Source organism: Nothoprocta perdicaria, unplaced genomic scaffold (genome assembly GCF_003342845.1).
Source record: "Nothoprocta perdicaria isolate Ctin4 unplaced genomic scaffold, notPer1 scaffold_439, whole genome shotgun sequence".
Taxonomy (NCBI): domain Eukaryota; kingdom Metazoa; phylum Chordata; class Aves; order Tinamiformes; family Tinamidae; genus Nothoprocta; species Nothoprocta perdicaria.
In genome coordinates, this window is record NW_020455687.1 from 196,614 (window position 1) to 223,656 (window position 27,043).

General features: G+C 53.3%; 1 protein-coding gene across 1 annotated transcript in view; it reads right to left on the reverse strand.

Moving 5' to 3' along the window:
* ASXL2 (ASXL transcriptional regulator 2) overlaps positions 1–21,733 on the reverse strand; it is a 63,033-nt gene extending 41,300 nt beyond the window's left edge. The window contains exons 1-3 of the mRNA XM_026046343.1: positions 21,677–21,733; positions 6,213–6,295; positions 5,504–5,506 (exon numbers count right to left, since the gene is read on the reverse strand). Coding sequence (XP_025902128.1) covers positions 5,504–5,506; positions 6,213–6,295; positions 21,677–21,733 — 143 coding nt within the window. The remainder of the gene's footprint in view (positions 1–5,503; positions 5,507–6,212; positions 6,296–21,676) is intronic.
* Positions 21,734–27,043: the final 5,310 nt, after the last annotated feature.

Below are 27,043 nucleotides of genomic sequence, written 5' to 3' on the forward strand. Positions count from 1 at the left end.
TCCTTTTCCTTTTTCCTTTTCCCCTTTTCCTTTTTCCTTCCCTTTCCTTTATCCCCATTTCCTTTTTCTCTTTTCCTTTTTCTTTTTCCTTTCCTTTATGACTTTTCACCTTCCTTCCTCTTTCCCCCTTCCTTCCCCCTTCCTCTTTCCCCCTTTCCCCTCTCCTCTCCTCTCTCCCTTCCTTTCCTCTCTACTTTCTCTTCCTCTCTCCTTTCCTCTCCTTTCTCCTCTCCCTTCCCTGGCGCCGAGCCCGGCTGGCTCCGAGGCGGGAGGCGCGAGCGGCGGCGCCCACGGCTCCGGCCGCCGCGCTCCACGCTCCGCCTCGCTCCCTCCGTACGTACCCGCGGCTCCTTCCAGGGGCTGCCCGGTTTAAACCTTCGTTAAATCGGGCCATTTTACATTCCACAGGGGACTCAGAGCTTCTTCAAGCTGAGCAGGAGAGAAGGGCCGTGAGCCGCGGCACCCGCTGCCCGCTCCGACAGCCCAGGAAGAGCTTTCCAAAGGTCGTTAGTGCACGAACATTTGATTAAGGAAAGAAAATTAATGAAATCTCCTGCAGGGCCAGAGCAGAGAGGCTGCAAGCAGATCGTCAAGCTCGTTAGGACACATTCGCGTTCAGGAAAAGCCGTTTATTTTGCAGTTTGGTTAGACGCGCTTGGGCGCAGTGCCAACCCAAGGCGAGAGTCGCACAGAAAGCGGGCATGCAACCCAAGCAGCCCCCAGCTCCCCGGAGCGGGGCTTGCAGGAACGTTAACCCGCCGCGTCCACATGCTGGGAGCCTCGCGGCGCCCGCGCCACGCCGGGCAAGCAGAGCGGGGTTGCAGGCTTGCATCGCGCCCGGGCCGATGCACGGAGCATGCACTGCGGGGAGCACGAGCGCCGCCTCCGCTACGGGGCTTCTGGGGCTGCGGGACGCAAGCGCTTGCTTTGCAAAGCGAGGCTTTGGCAGCTGGAGTTAACGCAGAAGAGCGGCTTTAGAACAATCAGCAGTGGTTCTTACCTTCTGGAGTTGGAGGGCAACCCAAAAAAAGGAGAGAAACACCCCTTTAAGAACTTGAGCACAACAGTTGGCTACTCATCAACACGAACCCTCCTCCCCAGCCACCAGGAGTCAATTTGAACCAGTCTGGGCAGTCACACTGAAACTAAGCTTTAGTAGAAGCATGAACAAGGCAACCCAGGAGGTGTTTGGGGAGGTCCAGAAGCAGCTACCAACCCCAGGCAACCCTCATGGCTGTTTTTTATCCTTCTCCTGTTGAGGGAACTCCTCTCACAAGTGGGGGAAGCCTCTGGAAGGGCCACAGCAGCACAGAAATTCCCTTTCCTTACTGTTCCACAGAATCCCAGAATGGTGGAGGTTGGAAGGGACCTCTAGAGATCATCTAGCCCAACCCTCTGCTCCAGCAGGGACACCCAGAGCACGGGGCACCCGGGTGCATCCAGGTGGGTTTTGAAGACCTCCAGAGCAGGAGCCTCCACAACCGCCCTGGGCAGCCTGGGCCASGGCTCTGCCCTCACAAATACTTGTGAAAAAGCATCCCGACACCCTGATGAGCCCATGTGGTCAGAGGGGCTCCTTACCATGGAGGGTAACAGAGGACGTGAACATTGGGGAAGGTCCCCACGGCCTGCAGGGCTTTCTAAGGGGCCCGGGTTTGTCATTTGGTTTGTTTGGAGGTTTTTGCCCTTGGCGTTTCCACCACAGAACCACCCAGCTTGGGGACGGAAGATCAGCTTGAAGCTCAGACCTAGCTGTCTTTGGAGACCTTAGCTCTGGTGCTTCCATAGAACAACACGGACCTGTTAGAGCCCCAGAGTATCCATCACTGCAGCATCCKCCTACTGCTCCCTTTGCAAGGGCTAATGCCCTCCCTTTCACGGGATCAAAAGGGACATTCCCTTTATCCTGACGACACAGCAAAACCTGCTGTTCCCACAGGCTCAGGCGAGGGAAATGGACCATTTCGTTCGTTAGGGACTTCCTACCTTCCCAGGAATTACAGACAGCAACAAGCGACACCCTAGACAAGGTTTCTCCTACATGCAATAAAAGCATTCAACATTCCCTGCTAATGGGAGCGACTTCATCTCTCTGTATTCGCTATCTTTGAATGATTATTTTCCAAATGAGTGTTTTCCCCCTGTATTAGTCACATCCCCCTTAACCCTTGCCAGGCTTTGGCTCAGACACTCACTCGTAGAGAAACCTGCTTCAGCTCTGGGTTGAATTCAAGCTAGCAGCCCCAACTCTGCAAGGGCCTGATCAAACTGGAACCCCAAAACATTCCAGGTTAAGCGCTTTGGTTGCATTTGCCAAGCAGACTGCTGCCCTGGAAGTTCTCTTTAATCCCCAGCTTGTTGAAATGTGTCAAGTACATGAAGCGTTTGCCAGTCCACGGTTCCTTCCAAGGTGGTTCGTAGCACGCAGCTATTATGTGTAAGGTGCAAATTCCCCCTGAACGGGGGAAAAACAAAGCTCTCCTGTTGTGGTAGAGCATGACCTACTGCAAAGGTTGTCTCCACACGGAGAGCAGTGCTTTTAGCAGTATCACTTTCCACAAGCAAGCCCAGGATCAAGGCGCTGAGGCTCTGCAGTGAGTCACAACAGGGTGGCACGAGGCACTGGAGCCGAAAGAACAGSTCTCCGTGCATTCGGGTGAGCAGCCTCTTCACCTAAAGAACACGGGGCTGGAAACAGTGCATTACAGACAACCTGGGGCTGGAAGCCACCCCTGCAGCTCACCTAGCCCAAGAGATTAAGCTCCTGCCCAAGGCTCGTGGGAAGAACCTGTCCTTACCCAAAGCAGCATTTGCCACCGTGCGCCCGGAGCCCATCACCCCCAGCTGAGAGCTGCTGACCTAGGAGTGGTAGCTCAACTTCAAGGGGTGGCTTTGACTGCAGCAAGCTCCAGGAGCCCTTCTAGGATGGGTAACTGCAGAGGGGCAAAGCCATGGAGAGCTCCAAACGCTTCGGCGCAGCCCACACAGCTTCCTGGCACACGTTGGGTTACCTGCCCTCAACGTCACCTACCACCAGGCAGACACGATTCCTACTGGAAATCTGATTTTAAAGAGCTGTGGAAAGCCTTGCCTAATTATTAGTTTCCTCAAATAAACAAATAAAGCTGCTGGGTGAGGCCCTCACCATTGAGCACAACGCATCTGGCCAACACGGCTCTCTGGCTCTTCAGCACAGTGCAGGTGAAGGGCTGTGGGACCTATCACGGCAGCTCAAAGTGGTGCTACCCAAGCTGCAGGAGATGCCAGCTTCATAATCTGCAAACTAAGCAACCTTGTGGTCCTGCCTTCATGAGGATACAGCTACAGCAGAGGAGCCTCAATGCAAAGCACATCTTGAATAATCTACAATGTTCTTCTGCTCTAAGGTCATGACAAGAACCAGAAGGAGCTGGTGAAAAGGAGCTTGATTTCAAAGCTAAGCCTCTCAAGCCACCAGGGAGCATCAAGGATTCAGCCTATGCTTAACATCCTTTGACTTGTGAAAACATTGAAGAGCTTTAGAGTCTAAAGAGGAATCGTGTGAGCAGAATATTGGCAAGTTAAATTGCATCRGGGAACTCATGACAGCGTAAAGCCCTGGATCTTTGGGCAGCGAATGCTCGCACAGGGTTCAGTGCCAGGCCCCTTCCAGGCAGGCAGAGGCAGCAGCTCCAGCAGGGAAGGCCTCAGCTCCACTTGTAATCCCGGGAAGCGGCTAGGAGAGGCCACCGTGCCGTATGCCAGACACTGGATACACACCTCGCCCACTGCCATCTCCTAAAGAAACATCTCTGAAGACTGGGAAAAGCTTCTATCAATTTAGCTCTCTCCACCTGGACAAGAAATTTGGCCTACGAGAGCCTTTCACACTCTAATAGACCCACTGGGGCTCTCAAGAACAGCTTTTGGAAGAGGGAACCCTAACAATTTTGCCAGAGGCAGCAGCTTTTTCCAAAGAGCTTCCGCTCCGCAGCTCTAAAAGCCAGGTCTACATTAAGACATTCTCCATCCTCACACCCAGCAGCAGCTCCTTTCCAAGGAGATGACAGAACTCCACATCAAAAGGGGGTCTTTGGGAAGTCATTGCCCCATAGCTCCCTGTCTGTGTGGGGAGCAAGAAGTCATGCTGGGGTGAGCGTTTACGCTGGGGCACGCCACGAGGACAAGTGCAGGGTCCTGCCCCTGGGCAGGAATAACCCCAGGCACCAGCACAGATGAGGGGTCACCCTGCCGGAGAGCAGCTCCATGGACCTGGGAGTCCTGAGGACACCAAGTCCTCAAGTCCTCCTCCCAACCAGCTGGCCAGCACGTGCCACGAGTCAGGAGAAGAGGAAGGAGCCAGCTGGCCACGCAGCCAAACAGCAGCGATGACCACTGGACACCAGGCGGGTTCCTCTGGCTCTGCCCCATTCCCCGAAGCCTGGAGGAAAGTGAGTTGTGGCTCCTAAAATTCCTTCCCATCTGGAAAACAAATACAGAAAGGAGTAGATATATTTTTTAAACGAGGCAATGCTGAGCATGGAAAGCCCTGCAATAAAAACAGACAGATTCACTAAACTGCTTTAGAGGCCTTCATGGCCTCTATCTACCACACCTGCAATTTCACCGTCTTGTGCCAGGTAGGTACGGAGAATTGCTGTTACTTGCCAAGGTTTCCTACTATCACCTCAGCTTACGTGGGCTCAAAATCTGGTAGCTCCACACGCTCATCTTGCAACTTTGAGCTTTTCCCCAAAATCAGTTTCAGCTAATAAATGTTTCTTTGCATTAAATCCACCCGTCACTAGCTATGAGCTACAAGAAGCCCAATTCAGCCACCAAACACGTTACCGGGGCTAACGGGAACCAAACTGCTCAAGAACCCATAACCTTAAGTCCTAACCTAAATAAAGCTGTATTACATCTATTTTATGTTGAAAGGGAAAGACCACTGCACAGCACCCAAACACTATGTCAGCTAGAGGGACAGTTGGACTAGAGAGACCAAGTCTAGCAAGCTGACTGCTGCCACAAGGATCTTTTGGGGGATTTCGAGTACTTCACAACATGAAGGAGCTCTTCTTAGCTCCTCTCCTTAGAGGGAGATGACTCCCTCTGCTCAGCCTAGATCCTCAGCTCAGGGACAGAAAAGCTCCAGGTTGAGAAAGACCTTGTGGGACCAGGTCATTTCTCCTCCGGGTTTAGCCCTTCCTTCCAAACTCCGGCCTGACTACCCAGGCTGCACATTTCACATCATATCAGAGCCCTTGCCCAAGCCTTGAGAACAGCACTCCACGTTACTACAAGAAAGCAAACAAAAAAAMCCCACAAACATTGCATTAAACCCGGTAAAGAGCAGGGAGAACGTGGCCATCCTAAACCAGACATGGTCAGGTATTCCATTACTCAATAGGTGAACTTGTATTCAACTCCCCTTGCCCCCTTTTTCCCCTGCATTCAACTCCCCTTGCCCCTTTTTTCTAACAGCAATTTCTTTGCTATTAGAAAGCAGAAATAGAAATACCTTCTGCTGCGCAGCAGTTACCTGATACGAGTAAATGAATGTGTCCATCCCAAAGCAACTCATGTGGACAAGGGCCCARGGGCTAAGCTCTGCTAACAGCCATCCAAAACATGCCCTGAGCTCTCTGCTCCTCTACAGCAGCTCAGGATCACCTGGGCTCTGCACCGGGCAGAGCAGGGCGCCCCAACACCCACTACAGCCCTTGGAGCAACGTGAGGATCGTGGAGGTCTTTGAAGTAGAAATACACACTATGCCAGATTATACTAAAGCACCAACAYGAGGAAAAAATACATACAAAAATAAAAGACAAGCCTTTTTAAGGGAGTTTTGTTTGTTAAGATTTCAGTAGGACACTTTCGGGTTATTTCCATTAAGCTGTCTGCTATATCCTCCCTCTCCCCCTTTTTGTAAAACATGAAATAGGAGGGGATTAAGTTAACCTCAATAACTGGAGCCTCCACTACCTGAGCAGGTCCAGCTGCAGAGCAGGGAGAAGCAGCAGGTGTCTGGAAATGAAGAATATCCTTGTTTATTACCCTGCTCAGGGAAAACACCACTGCCTGGAGAGGTTTTCTGTTTGCTTGGTTTTTCTCCCTCCCTCTCCTGTGAGTATTCACCTTTTCTGTCCCAAAGAGGCATGTGAGATGGGGTTTGATAATAAACCAAGTCACAACCAAGCTATTATCCTGCCACGGATACTCGACTCACCTGATTTCTTTGAGTCCTTCTTTCTGGATAACTTGAAGAATTTCTTTATGGCTCATCGGTGTATTAGGATATTTCTCCAGGACCTGGCAAGTGGAAAAGCAGATTGAGAACAAGTTACTCGCCTGCATTTCCTCCTCAGCCTTCCACAGCACGCAGGGCTACACGGAGGCGCTCGCCCAGCTCCAAGGACACAAGCGAGGACAAACTCGGGCTTTCAYGAATCATCAGCACCTCTTCCAGCTGAAAGCAGCAGCGAGACGACCGGCTACGGGACTTGTCTTTAATCCCGCTCCTGTATTTTGTTCTAGATGGGAAGGAAGGTTGTACTGTGATGSGGGCTCGTCCAGGACAACAGCAACACTTGGGAATTCTCCAGGAATGGCCAAGGTRCCTCAGACAACACTCCCCAAACCCCAATCCTGGCTGTTTGCAAACATCCGAGGTACCAAAACCAGACACACACAGTCTGTCGAGGCTACGGATGGCTGCCCTGGAGCCCATCATCATTTACAGACTATTTTAATTAGTATTTATGCCCTAACAGGCCTAGTTCATGTCCATGGCTGCAGAAGTTTACCAGAAACAGCTGGGAGAAGATTCAGCATTTTAAAAACCACCATGACAATTTGACACAACCAGCATCGCCAGTGAGCCTTCTTCCCAAGGAAACCAGACAGAAACACAACACCAAAAAACCCTTCAATTCTGGCATTTCTTTGGTTGTTTGAACTCTCCTAGGGCTGCCCTCATTCTAGACCAAACGCTGGTATAAATTAACAGCTGGAAGTTTTCCAGCTGTTTAAGCCCACCATAAGGCGACGCGAGGCCTCGCTGGGTCAGCTAGTGTCAAAAATTGCCAGATAAAGCCGAAAAGACCAATAATCTGTACTATACATTATTCCTGCGGGCAGCAGGAAGCTCATGCCCTCCACATGAACACATCAGGCACGAGATATAATTCGGATATTTTAAGCAGCATTTGTTGGGAGGGAGCAAAGTGACATTTCCTTCCCAATCATCTACTTTTAATCTACGCCCCGCATATCAACCTTAAATCCCAAGGGYTAAAGCCAGGTCAGAAAGCAAATTAAATATGCATTTATACCAAAACGTGCATCTGCAAAGGCAGAAGAGGCGGCAGCAAAGGAAATGAGCAGTTCCAATCTATCCCTTTTCCAACAGCTATGCAGAACACGTAATTCCCTTAGACCAGGGCATCCTTTATCCCCAAGGAACGTGCCGTGATGCTGCTCCGCATAGGCTTGGTTCTCAATGGGAAGCCTTTGGACGAAGACCTTGCAGAGCTGCAGTGTCTGCTTAGCCTCGGTTTCATGTTATCCTTCCTATTCTCAGCCCTAAACTACATTAAATACGTGCAAGGTCAAGCCTACCGTTCACAGGAACTTTCACAGCTATTTCCAGCCCGCTGCGTGACTCAGGTTAAGCCTGGCTGACCGCAAGGAACCCTGCTTATTTTATAGCACTTCAAGCAAGAGTTTAGAAGGGGTTTAAGCGGGATTAGCTGGTGCTCCAGCCTCCCTTCCATGCATTTCGATAGCAGYTATAAATAATTAAGGGCGCCCACGGCGACAGGATGTGACATCCAGGTGCTTAAAGCGAGTCGCTTTAGAGCACTTGGGTTTCTTGATCTGTAGCAGCAGCCGATTCCGGCTCATTTAGTGCTTCCCAACACCGCTGCCGCGAAGCACTGGAGCAAGGAAAGGTCTTTTAAAGCAAGGGTAAAGGACATAAGAGGCTGTAGAGCCTCCATCCTTGCAGGTTYTCATGATAAAACCTGCTGTGAGCTCAACGTGGCCCTGCTTTGAGGAGGAGGATGACTAGAGACATGCCAACCCCTGTGAGCAGCTGCGTCCTCATGCTCCTGCTGCTTCCAGCCCTTGGAGCAGGAGCACGATGGGCTCCGAAGGCTCCATGGGCACCATGGGCTGCCAGCGCGCTCCAAGCGGGCACCTGCAGGCCGCTTTGCCAAGGGAAAGACGCACGAGGGTCTTTGTGGCAATACCCAGAGCACCAGGACCTCCCCGGGCAGCTTCCACCGTGTCTGCGCATTTGGGCAGGGTGGAAACGGTCATCAACGCGGCCCCTTCCCAACCGCACACGAGAAGTATTTGAATTCCAAGTTAACCATTAACGAGGCTTCGGAATARCACAACTCCAAGGGAGCACCCTGGGAAACACGCACGTAGCCAACAAGGCAGAGAACTTGATCTGGGGCAGATCCCCAGCCCCATCGCCATGCATGGGACTACCCCAATGGAGACCACCGCGATGGATGAGATTTTGCTCCTCTTCTTTGGATCCTCCCCCTGGTGAGGCCACATGTGGGTGCTCTGCCCAGGGCCCCTCTGCACAGACAAGGAGCTGCTGGAGCAGGTCCAGGAAAGGGCGACTGAGGGAAGAGCCTGGAGCACCAATCCGATGAGGAACTCCTGGGCCTGGCCAACCTGCAGAAGAAGATCTGGGRCATCCTACCAATATGGATAAACGTTTGAAGGGAGGAAATGAGCAGAGGCTGACTCCTCTCRGCGACGCTTAGCAGAAGGACAGGGAGGCAAAAGGCACAAATCGACAACAGCCACGGGCTACTGCTAAGGTTAAATGGTATAAGTTGAAACCCAGGCAGTTCCATCTGCAGGTAAGGAGGAACTTCTTCACTGTGAGGGTGACAGAGCCCTGGACAGGCTGCCCAGGGAGGCTGTGGAGTCTCCTTCTCTGGAGGTCTCCAAAACCCGCCTGGATGCCACCCTGTGCCACATGCTGTAGGTGTGCCTGCTTGAGCAGGAAGGTTGGACTAGATGATCTCTAGAGGTCCCTTCCAACCTCCAACATTCTGTTAYCTGACTTAAAAGGGATGCACACTCATGAAAGGCGCCCATCCAACACCCACAGCCTGGTTTAGGGCTTCCCTTGCACCTGGGGCAGCACAAGGAGGTGAAATCACCCCGTGCCCCCCTCTATGGGACTGCAGTTGACTTGATGACACTCATGTCCTTCAAGTGATGGAAACTGCCTTCAGAAAGCAGGCGGGGAAGCAGTGACCCACGCAAATAACCAGGCAGGAAACAAGGAAGGGACCTGGGTCCGTTTCACTGAATCCTCATAGCTACTGGAAAGCTAGACAGGAAGGAGAGAAGGATGCAAGGAGGAGGAAAATATCACGGGGGAAAAGATGCTGAAAAGTCTCCTGTTACGTTGCCCACAGCATCCCAAAATGCTGGGAAAAACAGCACGTGAAACTGCAAGCCTAGAACTAGAAATAAAGCAAGATATGATAGGGGGAAGAGACGCAAAGAGCAAGCTCCAGTGGTGGCCGCCTCACCGGATTTTACGTGCAAGGCACGAGTGGAAATAACGCCCTTTCGATCCACTACTCCCATGCCATAAAACAGGCTGTGAAAACGTGAACTCAAGGCAAACATCTAGCAAAGCCCAGCAATTACTGCCAAAGCATGAGCAGGAGCACAGCTCTTCAGGGGCCTCGGATCGCCAAACACATTTTATCTCCCGAACACCAGGCAATTAGGCACGGTTTAAATAGAACAAAGTCACCGCAGCGCCCGGGCTTTGGGAAAGGCGCCCGATACTTGAACTCGGTCTAGCCGACCTCATCCTGCAAAGCAGCRTCCGTGGTGGAGCAGCCAGGGCCTCTTCCAGGAGCAGAGCAGCTAACGAGCAGGTTCTGGCGGCCAAACCGCAGGGCTCCCAGCTCGCGTGGTCGGATCCCATACGGACAACTCGGGAATCCTCTCCAGGAAGCTCAGTGAGCAGAACTCGCCGCCAGCTAAACCAGGGCCACGTGGCTGAGGCTCCCATTTCTCCAACTTGGCTGTCCAGATGCTCCAAGTTGATCCATCRTTAACAGAGGCAATTAAAGGGTTCCTCTGTTTTACACTACATACCACACTGCGGCCTCAGCCTGTCCTAGCTTCTGCAAAGCTTCCTCATGATCCTGGTTTTTTGAAAGGACGTTTCTTAATCTCACACCGAGCAATAGAGGCAGCCTTCTTACAGAATGTGTAATGTGAAAAATTCCACCCAGGCCACACCGACCATGCAGCCTTCTTACAGAATGTGTAATGTGAAAAATTCCACCCAGGCCACTACAATTACAGGGTGAAATTTAAGAAGGGGAGCCAGAAAAGACAGAATCCCCTTCAAGCACCACTCTGTGAAACCAAGGAAACAAAACCCCGAATAAAGCCCATGAAAAACCTCTGCTCCCCAAACCCATCCTACTCGGTACCACCAGTTYACAAGCCCTGGCCAGAGAGGAAGATCACATCATCATCATCATCACTGCCTCCCCATAGCAGAACAACCCAAAGCACATTTTCCCCAGGCTATTTGCCAGCTTGCAAAGGCATCCAAGCCGGTGGAGCACCTCTCCAACACGTGGTTCCTTACCCAAGAGGAGAAAAGTGCCGGGTTCCTTGGACCTAGCAGACAGCGAACACAAGCAATGGAACAAGAGGAATCCTATTGCTGCATAAAATCCTTGGACGCCTTCAGAAAAGAGACAAGCCTGGAACGGGCAGTATGACCGAGACATGGAAACACCTCAGCTCCATCTCAGTGAAGATGTTCTAAGGCAAGAAATACTACAAAAACAAGGGGAATTGGGGCAGCAGAAGCTCTTTGCAGACTCTCACCTCTTGCTCGGGTTTTGCTGAACTCAAGCCCACGGTCCGAACTCTACTGCAAGGCTCGGGTGAYTGCAGCTGGTTCAGACCACGGCTGCTGCGCCTGGTGGTGCTGCCCACCATGCAGAAGCCTGGTGCATCAGGAGTCCCACCGCCTGCAACGCTGCGTTTCCCTGCACGGCAAGAGCTTTCCCATGGGCGTCCTCCAAACGCACCAGAGCGGGGTTCTGCCTTGGGGTTTCGCCTCTTTGAAGATACACAGCCTGCATTTTCCAGCACTGCAACCCTCAGAGCCCAAATGACCGGCCTACTGGAGCTTGCACCTTATTTCCAGGAAGCTTTTCAGATCAAATTGGCAAAAAAAAACCCGCTACTCCAGTGCAGCAACTGTCCATTCTCATAGGAACCCTTTCCTCCTGGGGCAGCTCTTCCCACCTGCACTAGCTGCAGGACAACCTGCCCATCCAAACGGGGGGTGACCCATGCTGAATGAAGGGGTGCCCGTGCCCCCAGGGGAGATCTGGKGACTGGACATGAGCACAGCCCAGCGCAACACAGAGAAAGGCGCCCGAGGCCTCTCCACGTGTCCCTGCCCCAGGCCCGGCGCTCACGTTRTTCCCACCGGAGCAGCGAGGAGACACAGAGGGACAATGCTCCGTATCCACACCAAGGTGATCTTTCAACTCCAACTCCTCCCAAATCTTTCCAGGGAGCAGGTACCTGTAACRAAGAGCTAACCTCTTATTCCATCTTTTTATACGTTATGCTTTTCTCACAGCTAGCTGGGCCAGTTTYCCACTTCCAGGTTTTACTGCCTTCTCTTCAAAAACTAGAGGGAGAGAATCAAAAGAAAAGCAGCAATAACAAGTGAAACAGCTCGGAGAGCCCCAACTCTCACACCTCTGTGTTTAGTCTACGGCTACAGAAAAGATAAGGGTGTTACTTGGAGAAGCAGGTAGAAGTTGAAGGCTCAACCTCAGCTTTGTCTTGGCTCCATATACATAATCTAATCCAGGTTCTTTCTAAAAAGATGCAGATTAGGTTTATACGCCCTTCTGTTCATTTTCTTACATCTTTTCACCTCCCAGAGCATGGGAATTAAGCCAGAATTCCAAAGCTCTTCCCAGGTCACCTGCATCCAGCCCTAACTGCTCAGGAAATTAATGAAAAATAARAATGTGGGGAGATTCCTGCTTTGGGAATTTGGGCCATCACGTAGTGCTGGGGTTCTGCTCACTGCGTTTCCAACATGCACCCAGCGGTGCAGAGAGCACCGAGCGCGCAGGAATCGGGCACTCCATGCCCAAGGAATGCAGAAATCCATCCCTGGTCCTATATCCCTGAACGCGACTGCCAGGAACGGCTCAAACATCCATCCCCTCCATGACCATCATCCCTCCAAAACAGGGATCTGCTTCCAAGCAGTGTTAAGTGTCCTCCGGCTTGGGAAGAGCCAGAGAACTTTGCACGTGAACAATGTCTCCAGTTCCCATTAGGATCTGATGCTTTACTGAGGAAATAGCGACATTAATACTGATATTATTCATTCTTTTGGAACTTGAGGTCCATTGAAGCAGCACATCTATTTTTTTTCCCCGCAGTGAACTAATCAAGAGAGTAAAAATCTCCACGAGCTGAAAGAGAGTATCAAGTCACAAATGGGKTTTTTTTTTGAAAGCTTTGGTAAAAATGCACATCTGGATTCTTGGTGCTGGTTATTCATCCATGTAAGGGAGGGAGGAAAATYTCCCCTTCCGACGCTTTGAGTGAAGTCATTTCTTGTAACTCTGGACCTTTTCCTGGTGCTTCTTGGAAGCGGAATGAAAACTGTGTGAAAGCCAGGGAATCCAGAGCAGCTTGGGGAGGTATTAGCTGGCAGCGCCGTGGCTCCCGGCGGAAAGCTGCCCGTCACATTACATCTCAATCCCATCTCCAACACGCATTCCTCGCCTTTTTTTCCTAGCAGGAGAATCCCAGCTCCAGGATTCGGAAGCAGCACGTTCTTTATATGCTGCTTCAGCAAGGAACAACCTTTGGCRGTGCAAGCGCTATGCCCAGCAAAGCGGCTCAGCTGTAAAGCCAACCCAAGCTGGATGCAAAATTCCTTTTGGGAATGCCAAAGCCAAGCGCCCTTCCCGCAGCCAGGGCCGCGAGCGACAGCCGGGCAGGGAGCACTTGACCTACATCACAGTATCTCTGCTAGTCATCCAATTAGCTGCTCTTCAAGGCTTTAATGAGAAACGAGGTCAAGAAGGAATGGGCAACGGCGGGTCRTGAGGAAGCAAGCGCATGGAGGGCAGGGATGGATCCCACCGCGCAGCACGGCGAGGGCTGCGGCGTGTCGGYCGCGGCAGAGGATCCGCAGCGGATCCCAGCAGAGGAGCCCGGCTCCAAAATCCTCTGTGTTTGAAGGTGCAGCCACACTGGAGTGCCAACTGGAGTACTGCTTCAAATGGCTCGTTTTTGTTTTCCGGGGAAAAAACGTTGTYCAAGAGGGAGACAACGTTTGCTTTACTGCCACGACCACCCTGATGCCAGCAACACTTCTGAAATTCCCACACAGCTCCTTACTAAGCTTGGTTTTAAGTAGAGAACACTTTGAAAGAAGCTTGCAAATTCTAACAAACTATATGTAATAACGAGAATCATCTCAAACATCATTTCACAGTTTCACTTGGAGCTATAAATTAAGCTTGACAGACCTCGAGATGTTGCTCTTGTTGTCACAGATGTTGCCACAGATGTTGTCGAGTGTTTACCACTTATTAACCCAGCCGTGCTCCTGTACGAGTAGCCTAGAGATCTCTACCTGTTCATGAAGATCCATCTCCATCTGTAGATACAGGTCTGTAGATACCTCTCCATCTCTACACAAGACAATTTTCACACTATCTTAGCCACCAGCTTCCTGAACATCCATAAAACAAAGATAAGGAGCCGGTGCTGAAAGCCAGGGCTCACTGGAGCAATCAGATCTCCACACTGATCTCACCATGGCAAATACAGGTACCCGAGTTGAGCCAGGGAGCTCTCCTGCAGGATGCGATTTTTCCACATTCCTTCCCCTAGAGCAAAGGGGAAACCTCAGTGCTCATTCTTTCCTTTCAGCGCTGGAAAACATTCAGGGGCAGAGAGCTCAGGAGGAGACATGAAGTCAGAGATGGTCAGGAGGCTTCAACAGGCTGAAGCATCAAAATAGAGCGGCATTTTAGCCATGTTAAAGATGAAATAAGCTTCAATTTTGGTATTTCCAGAACCAAACTGTTCTTTAGTAAGTATATGTGAAAGCGGGAYGACACCTATTCCTGCAAATGCCTTTAAAGGGATGCCAAACTCATCAGGAGGGATGGCTACGGGGGCTCCTTCCGCAGCACGCTCAGCCTGGCACTGCTGAGGAGTTTTCAGGAGGAAAGAAACGCTGAGGATGGGTGCAAATTCAATACAGGTAACGCAAGAGGCATGACACTTACTGCAGCGTCCTCCAACACACCGACCATGCATGGAGAGCTTCACTGGAGCGGGCTTGGGAGGAATCCCACCCCCAGGCTCCAGAGGCACCAGGAATTCCAGCCTCCCGGAGCTCCTGAGCAGCCAGAAAACACAGAAAATGAGCCAGAAAACAGAGCAGAGGAGGTTGTGGATCCCAAGGGTCGACAGTGTGGGACAGAGCACACAGRTGGCTCGAAAGGAGCCTGTGAGGGCAGCGTTCACCTCTGCGTCTCGTAAGGGACTGGAGAGAGTTCAGGTCTCCCCACGTGGAAAGCGGGGAGAAAAAACCCCAAACCTGACCTTTTCCTAGCAGRATGCTGGCCGCAGGGCTCGTCAGAGAAAAGAGAAGGGAAATAAAGAAGTGACCTGCTGCAGCTAAATTTGTACGCGGAATCCTGTAAAACAGGAAGGAAAGACTGCAGCTCGGGTGCGTAACGGCACYAACAAAGGCTTCGGGACAAGGGGAGCCACCACAAACAGCAAAAACCCATCTTGTCCTCTTGAACGCCAAGATTTCTTCTGAAAATTCAGCTCCTGCCAAGCAAAAGCATCAAGGAAGCGACTACTTGTGGACTCCTTAGCTGCAACTTGTCAATGGTCCTGTCACTTTGTCTTCAAAAACACCCTATAAAAACCTGGCTCTTCCAGTTGAAGTTTAACCCATAACAAAAGCACCCTGCAACCACCAGGGAGCCGGCAAATAAACCCCAATGTTGCTGCTACTGAACTGCCCGGCAGCTTCTATATATGCCCTAATATAAATGCCAAACATTAAATTCTTGGGTATTTACAGGAACCAAAGGTCAGGTAGCCTGGCTGACCCAATAGCTGCATATATATTTTGTGAGGCTGCAGGTATATCCGTGCGCTTAGCTGGGCGGATAAGAGATTCCCCCTAAAGGGAGGAGGATCGGGAAGCTGATCATGGAAGTTTAGGATCACTCCATCCACTGAAGAGCTAAATGTCTAAATAGACCAGATCAGACCCCATTCCAGTACCAAAAACATCCACATCCTGGGCTTTTACTTGCCATCACCAAATCCTAAATCGTTTATATATCGGAGATATAACTATTAAAATACAGACCTTTAGTACACATCTGAAACCTCAAATATCACCAGCAAACAGGATTAAAGTCTCATCTATATTGACCACCTTGAGCATATTTGGTGTCACCCATGAACCTGCTGACTGCATATRCTATAATTATTAATTGCTCGGTGACATAAGTCATTAACAGAGGTGCAAAACAGTATCAGTCTCGCTCTCGAAGGCTGGAGGACACAGCTGATTCCAGCCATTGGTGCCCGGCTTTTCCACCAGCCTCGTGGCTTGCTCCCACAGTGCAGGACGAGCAGCCTCTATTCTCCATTCCCTCCTTCCTGAAGATGGGCAGAAAATCCTCCTTCTTTCAGATGTGATCAGGATTCCTTGGCTTTTGCACTGAAATACCATAAAATACATATATTTTTAACTTGATCTTATTGCTACMCGTATCAAGAGACAAGCCAGCGCGTTGAGTCCTCTGAATTTTCTTCTCCACTCAGTTCTAGCCACCTCGATCACATTTCTCCACAGCAAATACGGAGTTTCACAGTATCAGGAGAAGATAACAGCAGSAGCCCAACTAACCCCCGACTGCATCAGCCTAGCCACATAATTACACACAGGAGAGATGGAGGGGTCAAGCACGAGCTAATTTTCACTRGCCCACAGGATCCATCACCAGGCAGCATGGGCAGGAGATGCACGTGCAGAATTGGCTCTAAAAGCCCCTGTGTAGCCTTCAGCATTGGCAAATTTGGGCTTTATCACCTACTCGTTAAGTCAATGTTATTTTATCTTCCATTACGGTGAATATCCCCAAGCTTCCCACTTATTCTGCTTGAGGTTCACTGCCGCAGGAGCAAGTTTTTCTGTAAAAAAGTCCGATTTCCCTGGGCTGAAGGCAGGAGGGCACCTTTGCGCCGAGAGCGCAGCTAAGGCGCATGTCATCCGGAGGAGCTGGGCTCCCCACCCCAGCCCGCAGGAAGCCTCACGAATGACATCCTCGGGAAAATATGCTGCTCCTCCAAGCACAGGGGGAGAGAGGCAGGAAAAAGGGATGAAAAAGAAGCAGGCTTGCACCATCCGAGGCATTTCTGGAGACACGCACCGCCAGCTCAATGATCTTTCCTCCAAACAAGTTCCACGCTATTTGGACAACCCTGCTCAACTTTCACGTTGCATGGAGATACTTAGAGCTCCAACAAACCAGGAGCCCAGGGATGGAAGATCCCAGACAGAGGAGCAACATGAATGGGATGAGGAGACACTTTCCCGACCCTCCATCTCCTCTTCCTTGCCCACTTCCATACAAGACAGGCAAAACCACGCTGCAAAGTGCTTCATGCCCGTCCCCCTCCAACTCACAGGGAGTTAGAAGCCTCTAGGTCACTAAAGTCACAAGCAGGAGCACACAAGCGACCTGAAATTATTGTTATTTTTATTAACAACATGGGTTTAGATCACTTTGGCTGCAAGAGTGACAGGTCCTGTAGCCTCGTGGCTTCCCTACCACAACTGAATGGGTCATTCTTCCACCTCGACCACTGCAACTTCTACTGCCACCGTTTTGCCTTCACCTCCATTTGTCCGTTTTGTGGATCCCCGAGAGGTGTTTATGGAAACTTGCAGCTCCCTAAGAATTTCAGCAGGCAGAACTCGTAGCAGGGGGTGTTAGCCACACTGCAGCAAAACAGCTTGCATGTGCAGAGCAATTGCTGACTGTGCAGGAAGGTCCTTAAAAAAAAAGAAACAAGGGAAAAGAAAAAGACAGGAATACAACTAAGTGACATAGTTCATGACAGATAAAGGTGACAAAGCAGTGAAGAAAACTGCAAGTCTCCCTTAGCCTGTGATGGGGTGAACAGGCCTTTGTTCTGTCCCATGTAATCCCTAGCCTGTGTCCATAGGAATATTGTCCTGGTATTTTCGTAGSCAGCAGGGCCATAAATGAGGCACGTGGCAGAATGATGCAACGCAGATGGCCTGGTCACCACGATGGGACTTCCAGCTCCCTGCAGGAACCTTTGAGAGACGTAGCTGGATTAACCCACACCTTCTAGCACCCTGTATCTGGATGCGCCTCTCACACCACTCCTGTACCTGGATGGAGAYTGAAGATGGGAGTAACCGCGGTCAGCCAGAGGGGATCCCAAAAGAGCAGAAACACTTCGCCAGTCCCGCGGAGATCTGATGACTCCACTTCAAGCATTGCTCCCTTTTTGCACCAGCCGAACCAGGATTCCTTCTGCCTGGAGGAGGCTGCAAGCACAAGTCAGCACGGTGGCCTATCCATGGGGAAGCTGTTGCTGGACACGTGCAACAAGCAGCAGCGAAGCCCCGTGCCGGTGGGATTCCCAGAATGCTGCCACTCACATTTTACAGGAGCCTCGGAACTTATGTATATTTTGGTGGCAGACTTTGAACCTTTTTCAATTTGGGGTGCAAGGGTGAGCTCACATCACTGTAGACAAGTGGGCAACTTCCTACAGTCCAGATGCTTCCACCCTCTCTTCTAACCTTCTCTTCTTCCTCCTTCTCCTTCCTCTACCTTCTTCCACCTTCTCTTTTAACAGAAGGCAGGCAGGAGGAATGGCATTCCTCCATCCTTAACTATTATTTTCCTGAGAATTTTGCAAGTAGAGCTTAAGATCGCCCTTCTACTAAGGCACAAATACACCACTTGCTTCTCCAGGGAATACTCTTTCTACCTGGTTTTGCCTTTACCTTTCCGCTCCATCCTTGTTTGGCTTGACAGCTAAACTCCAAGCAGGTCTCACGCTGCAGTATCTGTTCCAGGGATGGTTCCCTTTTCCTTTTATCTGAGTGGATGGAAGTGTCCCACGTGGATCTCTACGGCGAGAGAGGAAGGAGCTCCACATCATCACAAGAGCTGCCACAGGCTGCAGTGCAGCAGCACTCACACCTGATGGGACTGGGCCTGCACGGAACACCCTGCAACACCCTTCACACCTCCTGGCTTACCCGAGAATCCTTCCCTTCCTCAGCCACCAAAACCATCAGTTGGATTCAACAGGAAAAAAGGCAGCTCAAAGGGAAAACAACGCGGTGGCTGCTCCTCAATCTCACAAACAGGCAGTATGAGGACGGGGCATTTTGTGGCATCCTGGCCRAAGAGCGCTTGCGAGGAGGCAGTTYTCTGCAATGACGCTGGCTCCACGTTCAGACAGCTGCTGGGCTGCAYGTTTTGTCAAGTCACAGGATCCCAGGATGGCTGAGGTTGRAAGGGACCCCCAGGGATCATCCAGTCTCAGCCCCTGCTCCAGCAGGGACACCCAGAGCASGGGGCACCCGGGCGCATCCCGGCGCGCTGGCAGATCTGCAGAGCAGGAGCCTCCGCAGCCTCCCTGGGCAGCCSGGTCCAGGCTTCCCAGTCACACTGGGGGACTTCCCAGGAAAACAAACAGCACCTTCCCTCATCCCAGGCGCTGCCGACGGGGCTCCCTGCACACAGGGCGCTCAAGGCTGCTGCTTGGCAGCCCGTGTCCMGCCCCGGGACTTCTCATCCCGACGTGCACCGGCCACGACAGCGCTGGGACGGCCCGCGGGGTGCAGCGCTCCAGTGCTCCACACAGGGGCACGGGACATTTCGCTGCTCCCGGGACCCCGTCCTGCTTCAGGAGGTCCTGCTCAGCATCAGCAAGAGACCTGGCAGCAACTTGAGCCCCTCAGTGACCAGAAGGAAAGTACAGGACTCGTCTGCTTCACAAGCCTGGCCGCCGCACCCCGGAGCACAGGCCACGAGCACCCACAGAACCAGCTCGCACAGGACAACGTCACCCTCTGCACCCCTTGCTACTACATCCTCCGCACCTCCTCCAGCAGCTCAGCCCCACCGGGCTCCTTCTGCAGCCTGGAGGCCCCAGCGCCCTTTCTGGGAGCACAACTACCCCAAACCTGAGCAGCCCTTTGCAGCAGCTTCTCTCCTTACCTTCCTGAAGCTTTAAGCACACMCAGCCACTGGCCCAAGGAGAGCCCCAAGCTCAGAGCCATCTGCAGCTGCACAGTTGCTGAATAAGCCAGGAAATGAGAGAGAAAAAAAAAAAGTTGTTTATCAACAGTAACTTCCTCCCAGAAGGCGCTACCCTCGCCAGGCACCCTTGCCTTGTGTCACACCATAACCCTGCTCCAACTGATAGTCCTAGACAAGGAAGAACAAGAAYAGATTGAGTCCTTCGGAATACTATCAGTACACCTCCCACCCACTGGGGGGTTCTGCTTTTTTTTCTTTAAAAAATAAATAAATAAAGCAATACTTCTGATCATTAACACTCAGTTTGAGGCTGACCCTGCAGTTTCACATCAGCTGAAGCCAAGGTGACGCTACCTTGGCCGTCCTGCTCCCCACCACCACCTCCGGCCCTGGTGAAGGCCACATTCCGGATGGCCAGTTATAACTAAACTTAAGGAGTTTGGGGTTAAGTCCTTACGCCAAAGCAGAGCCACGGTAACAAGAGTTTTCTGCACGAATTTCTGGATGTGACTGACACAGCAAAGAGGCAAAAACACCCGTCTGGATGCCCTGAAGCTGCCGCTCAGCAACGTCCCAATGCAGCAGGATGGGAGAGCTCCCTTTGGGACTCACCAGCAGCAAAACGGGCGGCTCCCAAACCCCCTCACCCTCCAGCTGCCACCACCACATGGGACGATTTTGACTTCACAGCACACAGGGCTAAACTAGCAAGGATGAGCTCCACAAAAACATGCAGAATGCAACAGAATGCTCCCATAAACTGGAAGATTTTCCAAGTCCGAGGTAAGTTTTACGTTGCTTTTCCTGAGGAGGACAGACTGCCTGAGAGCTGCCACGTTTCTCAGCRTGCTGCTACAACAGAGGCTACAAACTTCAAACCCTGGCAGCAAAAAACCCATACCAGTATGCAAGCTAGGACAAGACCCAAAAGACATTWTTTCCCCCCAAAAAAAAACCAGGAGGGAACTTTCTGAGGAGAGAAAGCAGAACTGCAGTTTGACGGGAACATTTTAACACTCCCCTCAAGATGCAGAGCGCAGCATTTGCCCAAAGAGAAGTTTGGGCAAGGGTTTCGCCACCCTTTTGGCCACCCTTGCCGTGAAGCCGGGCACACCACCTAGGACAGCACACATATAACCTCCGCTTCTGATGCTTTTCAGGGCAGCTTTCTAAATACGCTCTTTAGCGCTGAAACAGATTTAAAACCAGATCAGTGGATGGAAATGGACAGCAAGACACRCAGGACATCCCAGACAGTCTCCTTTGGAGACAAGTTTTCAGAAGGACACAAAAACACCGAAATGGAACCCAAAACACCCACTCGTGGGACACGTCCTAGACGCTCAGGACAGCTAAGCTCACRCTGCGCCTGGGCTGAAGGGCGGCTGCGTTGCACCCTGCGAATACGGGGTCCAACAAACTGCTGTTCACAAGGGCCGGGCGCACGTCCCACCGCAGGCGATTTGCTTTCCAGGCAGCCTTTCCAAGCCTTCCTTTACCAGACGCCTCCTCCCGAACGCTCAGGACGTCACCAAGACTCCTCTCCGGGTGGGAGATGGGCCCCCAAACATGGATATTTTACAAGCATGGGGGGCAGTTTCACCCATCACCTCTATGCTCCCCTACTCGGCCTCCTCCTGGGTCCCTCCTGCCGCTGGAACATGGATATTTTACAAGCACGGGGGGCAGTTTGGCCCGTCACCGTTCTGCTCCCTGCTCAGCCTCCTCCTGGGCCCCTCCTGCCGCTCGAACATGGATATTTTACAAGCACTGGGGACAGTTTCACCCATCACCTCTCTGCTCCCTGCTCGGCCTCCTCCTGGGCCCCTCCTGCTGCTGGAACACGGATATTTTACAAGCACAGGGGACAGTTTCACCCATCACCTCTCTGCTCCCTGCTCGGCCTCCTCCTGGGCCCCTCCTGCCGCTGGAACATGGATATTTTACAAGCACGGGAGAAAGTTTTGCCCGTCACCTCTCTGCTCCCCAGCTCGGCCTCCTCCTGGGCTCCTCCGGCCGCTCCAGCCCCTCTGCAGGTCTCGGTTCTCCGGCACGGCCGCTCCGGGCGGCAGCTCCCTGCAATCCCGCCCGGACAGCGGCCGGAAAGAGGCGATTTCCCCACGCGAACCCTGGAACGTGGCCGCGTTCGGGGCCACGCGGGACCCGGGGGGAGCCTCCCGCTTTCCCGGGAAGGGGAACCCCCCCCCCACGAGGGGCCCGGGAGACCCCGCGGCGGCTCCGCCATCTTCCCCCCCGCGGCGCGGCCTGCGCGTACCGTGCGGGCGGCCTCTGCCCAGGTCCTGCCCTTCTTCCTGCGGCCCTTCTCCCTCATGTCGGAGGCGGCGCGGCGGGGTGCGGGCGGGGTCGCGGCGGGCCGGGAGGTGCCGGCGGACGGACGGAAGGGACGGGCGGGCGGCCCCGGCTCCGAGCGCGGCCCTAGCCCCGAGCGCGGCCCGCGCCCGCCGCCGCCGCTGCCATGTTGGGAGCCTCCCGGGAAGGGCCGCGGTCATGTGACCGCCCGCGTGACCCCGCCTCCTCCTCCGGGGGAGGCGGGGCCCGCCCGGCCGCGCCTGCGCGCTGCGCGCCGCGCCGGGTGCCAAAGGGCGCTGCCCGCCCCGCCCCCCTGCGCGTCCTCCCCCCGCCCGTCGCCGCGCGCGCAGGCGCAGTGGGGGCGGGGACAGTGACGCCCGGGGGAGGGGGGGGAGTGTGGCGGCGCCGTTAACGGTCACCGAGGCCGCCAGCCGCCATTGACCCCCCAGCTCTGACCACCAAAGGGCAACGACCCCCCAACTCTGATCCCCAATGGGCAGCAACTGCCACCATTGACCCCCCAGCTCTGCTGTCCCACAGACACCATAGACCTCCCAGCTCTGATCCCCAACGAGCAACAACTGCCACCATTTACCCCCCAGCTCCGCTGTCCCACAGACACCAGCGACCCCCCAGCTTTGATCACCAAGGGGCAACAACCACCACCATTGACTCCCCAGCTCCGCTGTCCCACAGGCACCAACAACATCCCCAGCTCTGATCACCAAGGGGCAACAACCACCACCATTGACTCCCCAGCTCCACTGTCCCACAGGCACCAACACCCCCCCCAGCTCTGATCACCAATGGGCAACAACAGCCACCCATGAGGAGCATCCAGGACTCCCCAGTGTCCCTCATGGGCCCCATCTCCCACCCCGTGTGGCCTCTATCCACGTGTTGCCACAGGGATGTCCCCAGGGATGCTGCTCGGCCTGCTCYGTGTGCCCTTCGGTGCCTCTGTCCCCAGCCCACCGTGTCCTCCACAGGGACGGTTCCCTGCCCTCCTTTCCAGCCATTGCTGCTCCCAAGCCAGCCAGACTCCGAAGTTCATCTCTGTCCTCTTTTCTGCTAAGGACAACACTCTGGTTCACAGCGAGCAGGGTCTGTTGGGCCTGGAGGAGAGGAGGGTGAGAGGGGAGCTGGTGAGCGTGTCCAAAGAGCCGAGGGGAGGATGGAGGGAGGAAGGTGCAAGCTCTGGTGGGTGGTGGCCAGGGGCAGGCCAAGGGGCAGTGGGTGCAGGTTGCAGCGCAGGCAGCTCCATGTGGCCGTGAGGAAGAACTTGTTTGGTGGGAGGGTGCCCGAGCCCTGGCCCAGGCTGCCCAGGGAGGCTGCGGAGGCTCCTGCTCTGCAGATCTGCCAGCGCGCCGGGATGCGCCCGGGTGCCCCGTGCTCTGGGTGTCCCTGCTGGAGCAGGGGCTGCGCTGGGGGATCTCCAAAACACATCGTTCACCTAAGGGAGCAGCAGCAGCTGGCAACCACATAGAATGCAGGAAAAGACAGAATAGGAATGCAAACATTTCCCCAAAGGTTTTACACAAAATGACACACAAAACGTCCCCAGCGTTTCTCATCTACAGCAAGGTTTGTGTTAGACTCCGCTCAAATGCAGCCCTCGGGACAAAAGTCAGCGTCTTGGACTAGAGTCCCGCATCCAGGTCCGTGCTGAAGGAACTCGGTGTGCGACACCCGGCCCTCTCCACGGCCTCGTTTTCCCTTTGCCGCGGGTGTCGATGGCTCTCGTCATGTCAGAGATGAGGTTCATCCTGCCTCAGTTACCGCCTAGCATTCAAATCCGTTCCTGTAACACCAGCCTCCACCGTCCCCTTTTTTAATTTTCAAACCAGCCTATTTCTGTGCCTTAAATCTTTCTCCTTGCTTCCTTAACTGCAGCCTCGGTTTTTAGCTACAACAGCATCAGTACTAAGCAAATGCCTCTTGTTTGAGATTTGCTATTGGAAAGACAGCCCAGAGCTCCTGTTCCTTACAGCGCTGCGTTTTCATACCCCAAATAATCATTTCCCAGTTTTCAGTGAACTCAAAACTAGGCCCTGCTAAGCCGAGACCTCGTGAGCTCCTCTCACATTTCTAGCTCATGCATTTGCACAATTTTGCTGTGTCTCAATCAGAGGCCGAGACTGAGGCAATCTGCGTTCTGGAGCTCGTGCAGGCAGGATGAGGCAGGAAGGCTGCTTCCCGGGGCTCCCTTGCTGCTCCCACACCACTAAGCCCAACCGCTGCCGCTGGCGCCCGCCACGCTGCCCGGCTTGCTCTTTCCAAAGCCTAAAATGAAGGATAAGCTCCCTTTACCAGGCACCCCAAAAGGGGCCCAGCAGCGCACACAAAAGCTGCTGGTTGTTGTATTTCCTCAGCCTCGCGTGCAAGTAGCTTCAGGAGCAGCCTTTGGGGCTGGACTAGGTGGTCTCTAGAGGTCCCTTCCAACCTTAACCACTCTGTGATTCTGTCATTCCGTGAAATGTGGCTCCAGGAAGACGCCAGGAAGGGTGTTAGGTGAAGCCGGCTGCACCTTTCCCTGGAGCCTGGGCAGAGGAATCGGCTCCCCGCCTGCTTGCAGCAGTCGAGACGTCCCCCCAGCTTGTCCCATGCAGCAGAAACTGCAGAAGAGGAATCGGGGTAAAAAGAGTCACGTCGCTTCCACGTGAAAGCCAAGCGCGGCAGGGCTCGGCACTGCCTATCACATATTATTATTATTATTGTTGTTATTATTATAATAATAATTATTATTATTATTAGATAATATTCGGTCCCCCAAGGTGACGTAGAAGCTGCCTTTGCGGCCACGTGCCGCGATCATCCGAAGGGCTGACTCGCCCTGAACCTGCCCTGTGCCCAGCCGAGTACCAAATCCCGCCGGATTAGGGCCTTGCCGCCCTCCAGGTGGATAGTGCTAAAGCAGCAGGTTATCCGCAGGAATAACCCGCAGCCCGCGGGAAAGGAAACAGGAGCTAGGCCTGAGGCTTCTCGATGTGCTCATCCTGAAGCACATCAGGATGCTTGTGCTGATGTGCAAGCATCCTTTTGACCTAAAAAAGGATTAAAAGGATTTAAGGTTAAAAGCAACCTTTTAACCTGAAAAGGTTAAAAATAAACGTTTTCAGGTTTATTTTTACACTTTCAAAACTCATATTTTTTGTTTTTGTCTAAAAAATCCAAGCCCGGGTTCCTACCCACTGCGATTCTCCACGATCCCGGCTTTTAGGCCCAGATTACACCCGCACATTGCAAGGCTCGCAGTCAAGCTGCGTCACGCAGAGCTGCCCGCTCCGCCGCGCGCCGGAGCCCGCGTGGGATTTAATTCAAGCAATTTCATCCCAGGCTGCCCCCGTGGCACCGGGCTGCCAATTGCAGCCTCCTGTGGGTGCCAACGCTGTGGCTGCCCGGCTGCTCTCCGAGCTCGTCCTGCTCGGAGCTAATTTCATCCCCCGGGGCTGCGCAGGGGGAGGCGGAGCGGAGTTTGTTATAAGTGGATCAATTCAGCGCCGAGGCCACAAAAGGAAGATTGACCTTATTATACCCGAAGCCAGCGCTGTGCAGCTCTCTCCCACTCCGTAAAGTCAGAAGCAAGGTTATTATGTTAGTTGGACTTTAAGCACAGATAATTCGTATTTATTAACCAGGAATTAATGTTAWGGCAGAATTATAAGGCTGCTTAAAGTCTGTTTTCGTAGTCAGATGCAAAGCAGGCAGCGAGCTGGTTTCAGGCCGGTGCTCGCGGCCGGGGAGCTGAACGTGCAGGTGTCTTTGGGGGGCAGCCCCTTTGGGGGGCAGCACTGTGGGGCCCCCCTTTGAAATCCCAGGATGGCTGAGGTTGGAAGGGACCCCCGGGGACCCCCAGTGCAGCCCCTGCTCCAGCAGGGACACCCAGAGCACGGGGCACCCGGGCACATCCCGGTGAATCCGCACGGGATCCTCCGCTCTCCTCCAGCCCAGCCGCCTGCRTGACAGCAGCTGCAGCGCTCGGAATTCTGCCCTGTTCCTATCCCTGCCTTCCCGCACGGCCGCTAACGGAGAGCTGGGTTCTTATCCCTGTCCCGAGCGCGGGTTTTGGGCACCATCTCCACGCTGCTCGGGAGCACGAGGGAGGTGAGCGCGGCACGGCGAGGCCCTCCCTGTGCCGCGAAGGGCGACGTTCACCGCTYGGCACAAAATCCTCCTTCCCGCAGCCGGCCGAGCTTTGTGCTGCGGGGCTGGGCRGTTCCGATACTTAACATTTTGCTTGCCAAATTTTGTACCTCACCCTGAGTTAACATCATTTTGGGAGCAAAATTCACTGCACGGATTTTAATTTTGCTGACAGTGCATTTGACTAAAGTATGGTAGGACTCACCTCACCTAACTTTAAACAATATAAATATTTTAATTATCAACTGAAATATCACTCTGCTTTTCCTCTAGCCGAAAGACCTGGGCACCCTGGTGCCGTGGCTCCCTTTAGATATCCTGATAGAGTGAATGAGATGGATTACGGCTTGGAAATGACCGTTCCTCTGCATTGACGGTAACCAGGAATTCATCTCAACTTAGCTCTTCGTTAGCTCCTTGCAGTGCTTTTGCTGTCCAGCCCAAAGAGGAAGGCTCCTGTTTTCTCCTGTGCTCCTAACTTTGTGTTTACTTCAAGGATCTGCCCTCTCACCACACAAAATTCCTTGCCACTGGAGTCCCATTTGAGGAAGGCTCTCCCCAGGGCCAGCCAAGCCCTTGGCTATCAGCTCTCTTCGCCTTGCAGTACAGATGGACTTTGTGGTGCCTCCTGCCCTGACAAGCTCAAGGGGCTGATCCACATCCCTAGGACCGATCCGTCTCCATCCTGGAGCTCCATCCAGCCTCACCGCCCCCGATACCGCGATGCAGCTGGTGGAAGGGGGTCCAAGGCYCCACAGCTGAGGTCTCCACCACTCGTGCGCCTTGGTGCTGCCTTGGGCCGGCTCTGCCTCCGCTCGCAGGGTGATGGGAAGCAGCGAGCTGCGGGAAAGGGAGCAGCAGAGCCACCGGGCAGGAAACAGCCGGGATTTTTGTGTCTTTGCAGAGCTCCAGCAGTGCAGGGAAGAGTCCACAGGGTGTCCTCAGAGCATCGGGGAAAGGAAATGCTGGGAGAGCCAAAAAAAAAAGGGAGAAGAAAGGAGAAAAAAAAGAAAAAAGGAGAAACAGGACCCGAAGGCTGTCCCAGCCCTCTGGTTGCAGCAAGCCGGGCTGCTCATGGAGCTCATGTCCTGCTTAAGGGTGCTTGTGTCCTGCTTGTGGAGCTTGTGTCCTGCTTATGGAGCTCATGTCCTGCTCACGGAGCTTGTGTCCCGCTCATGGAGCTCACATC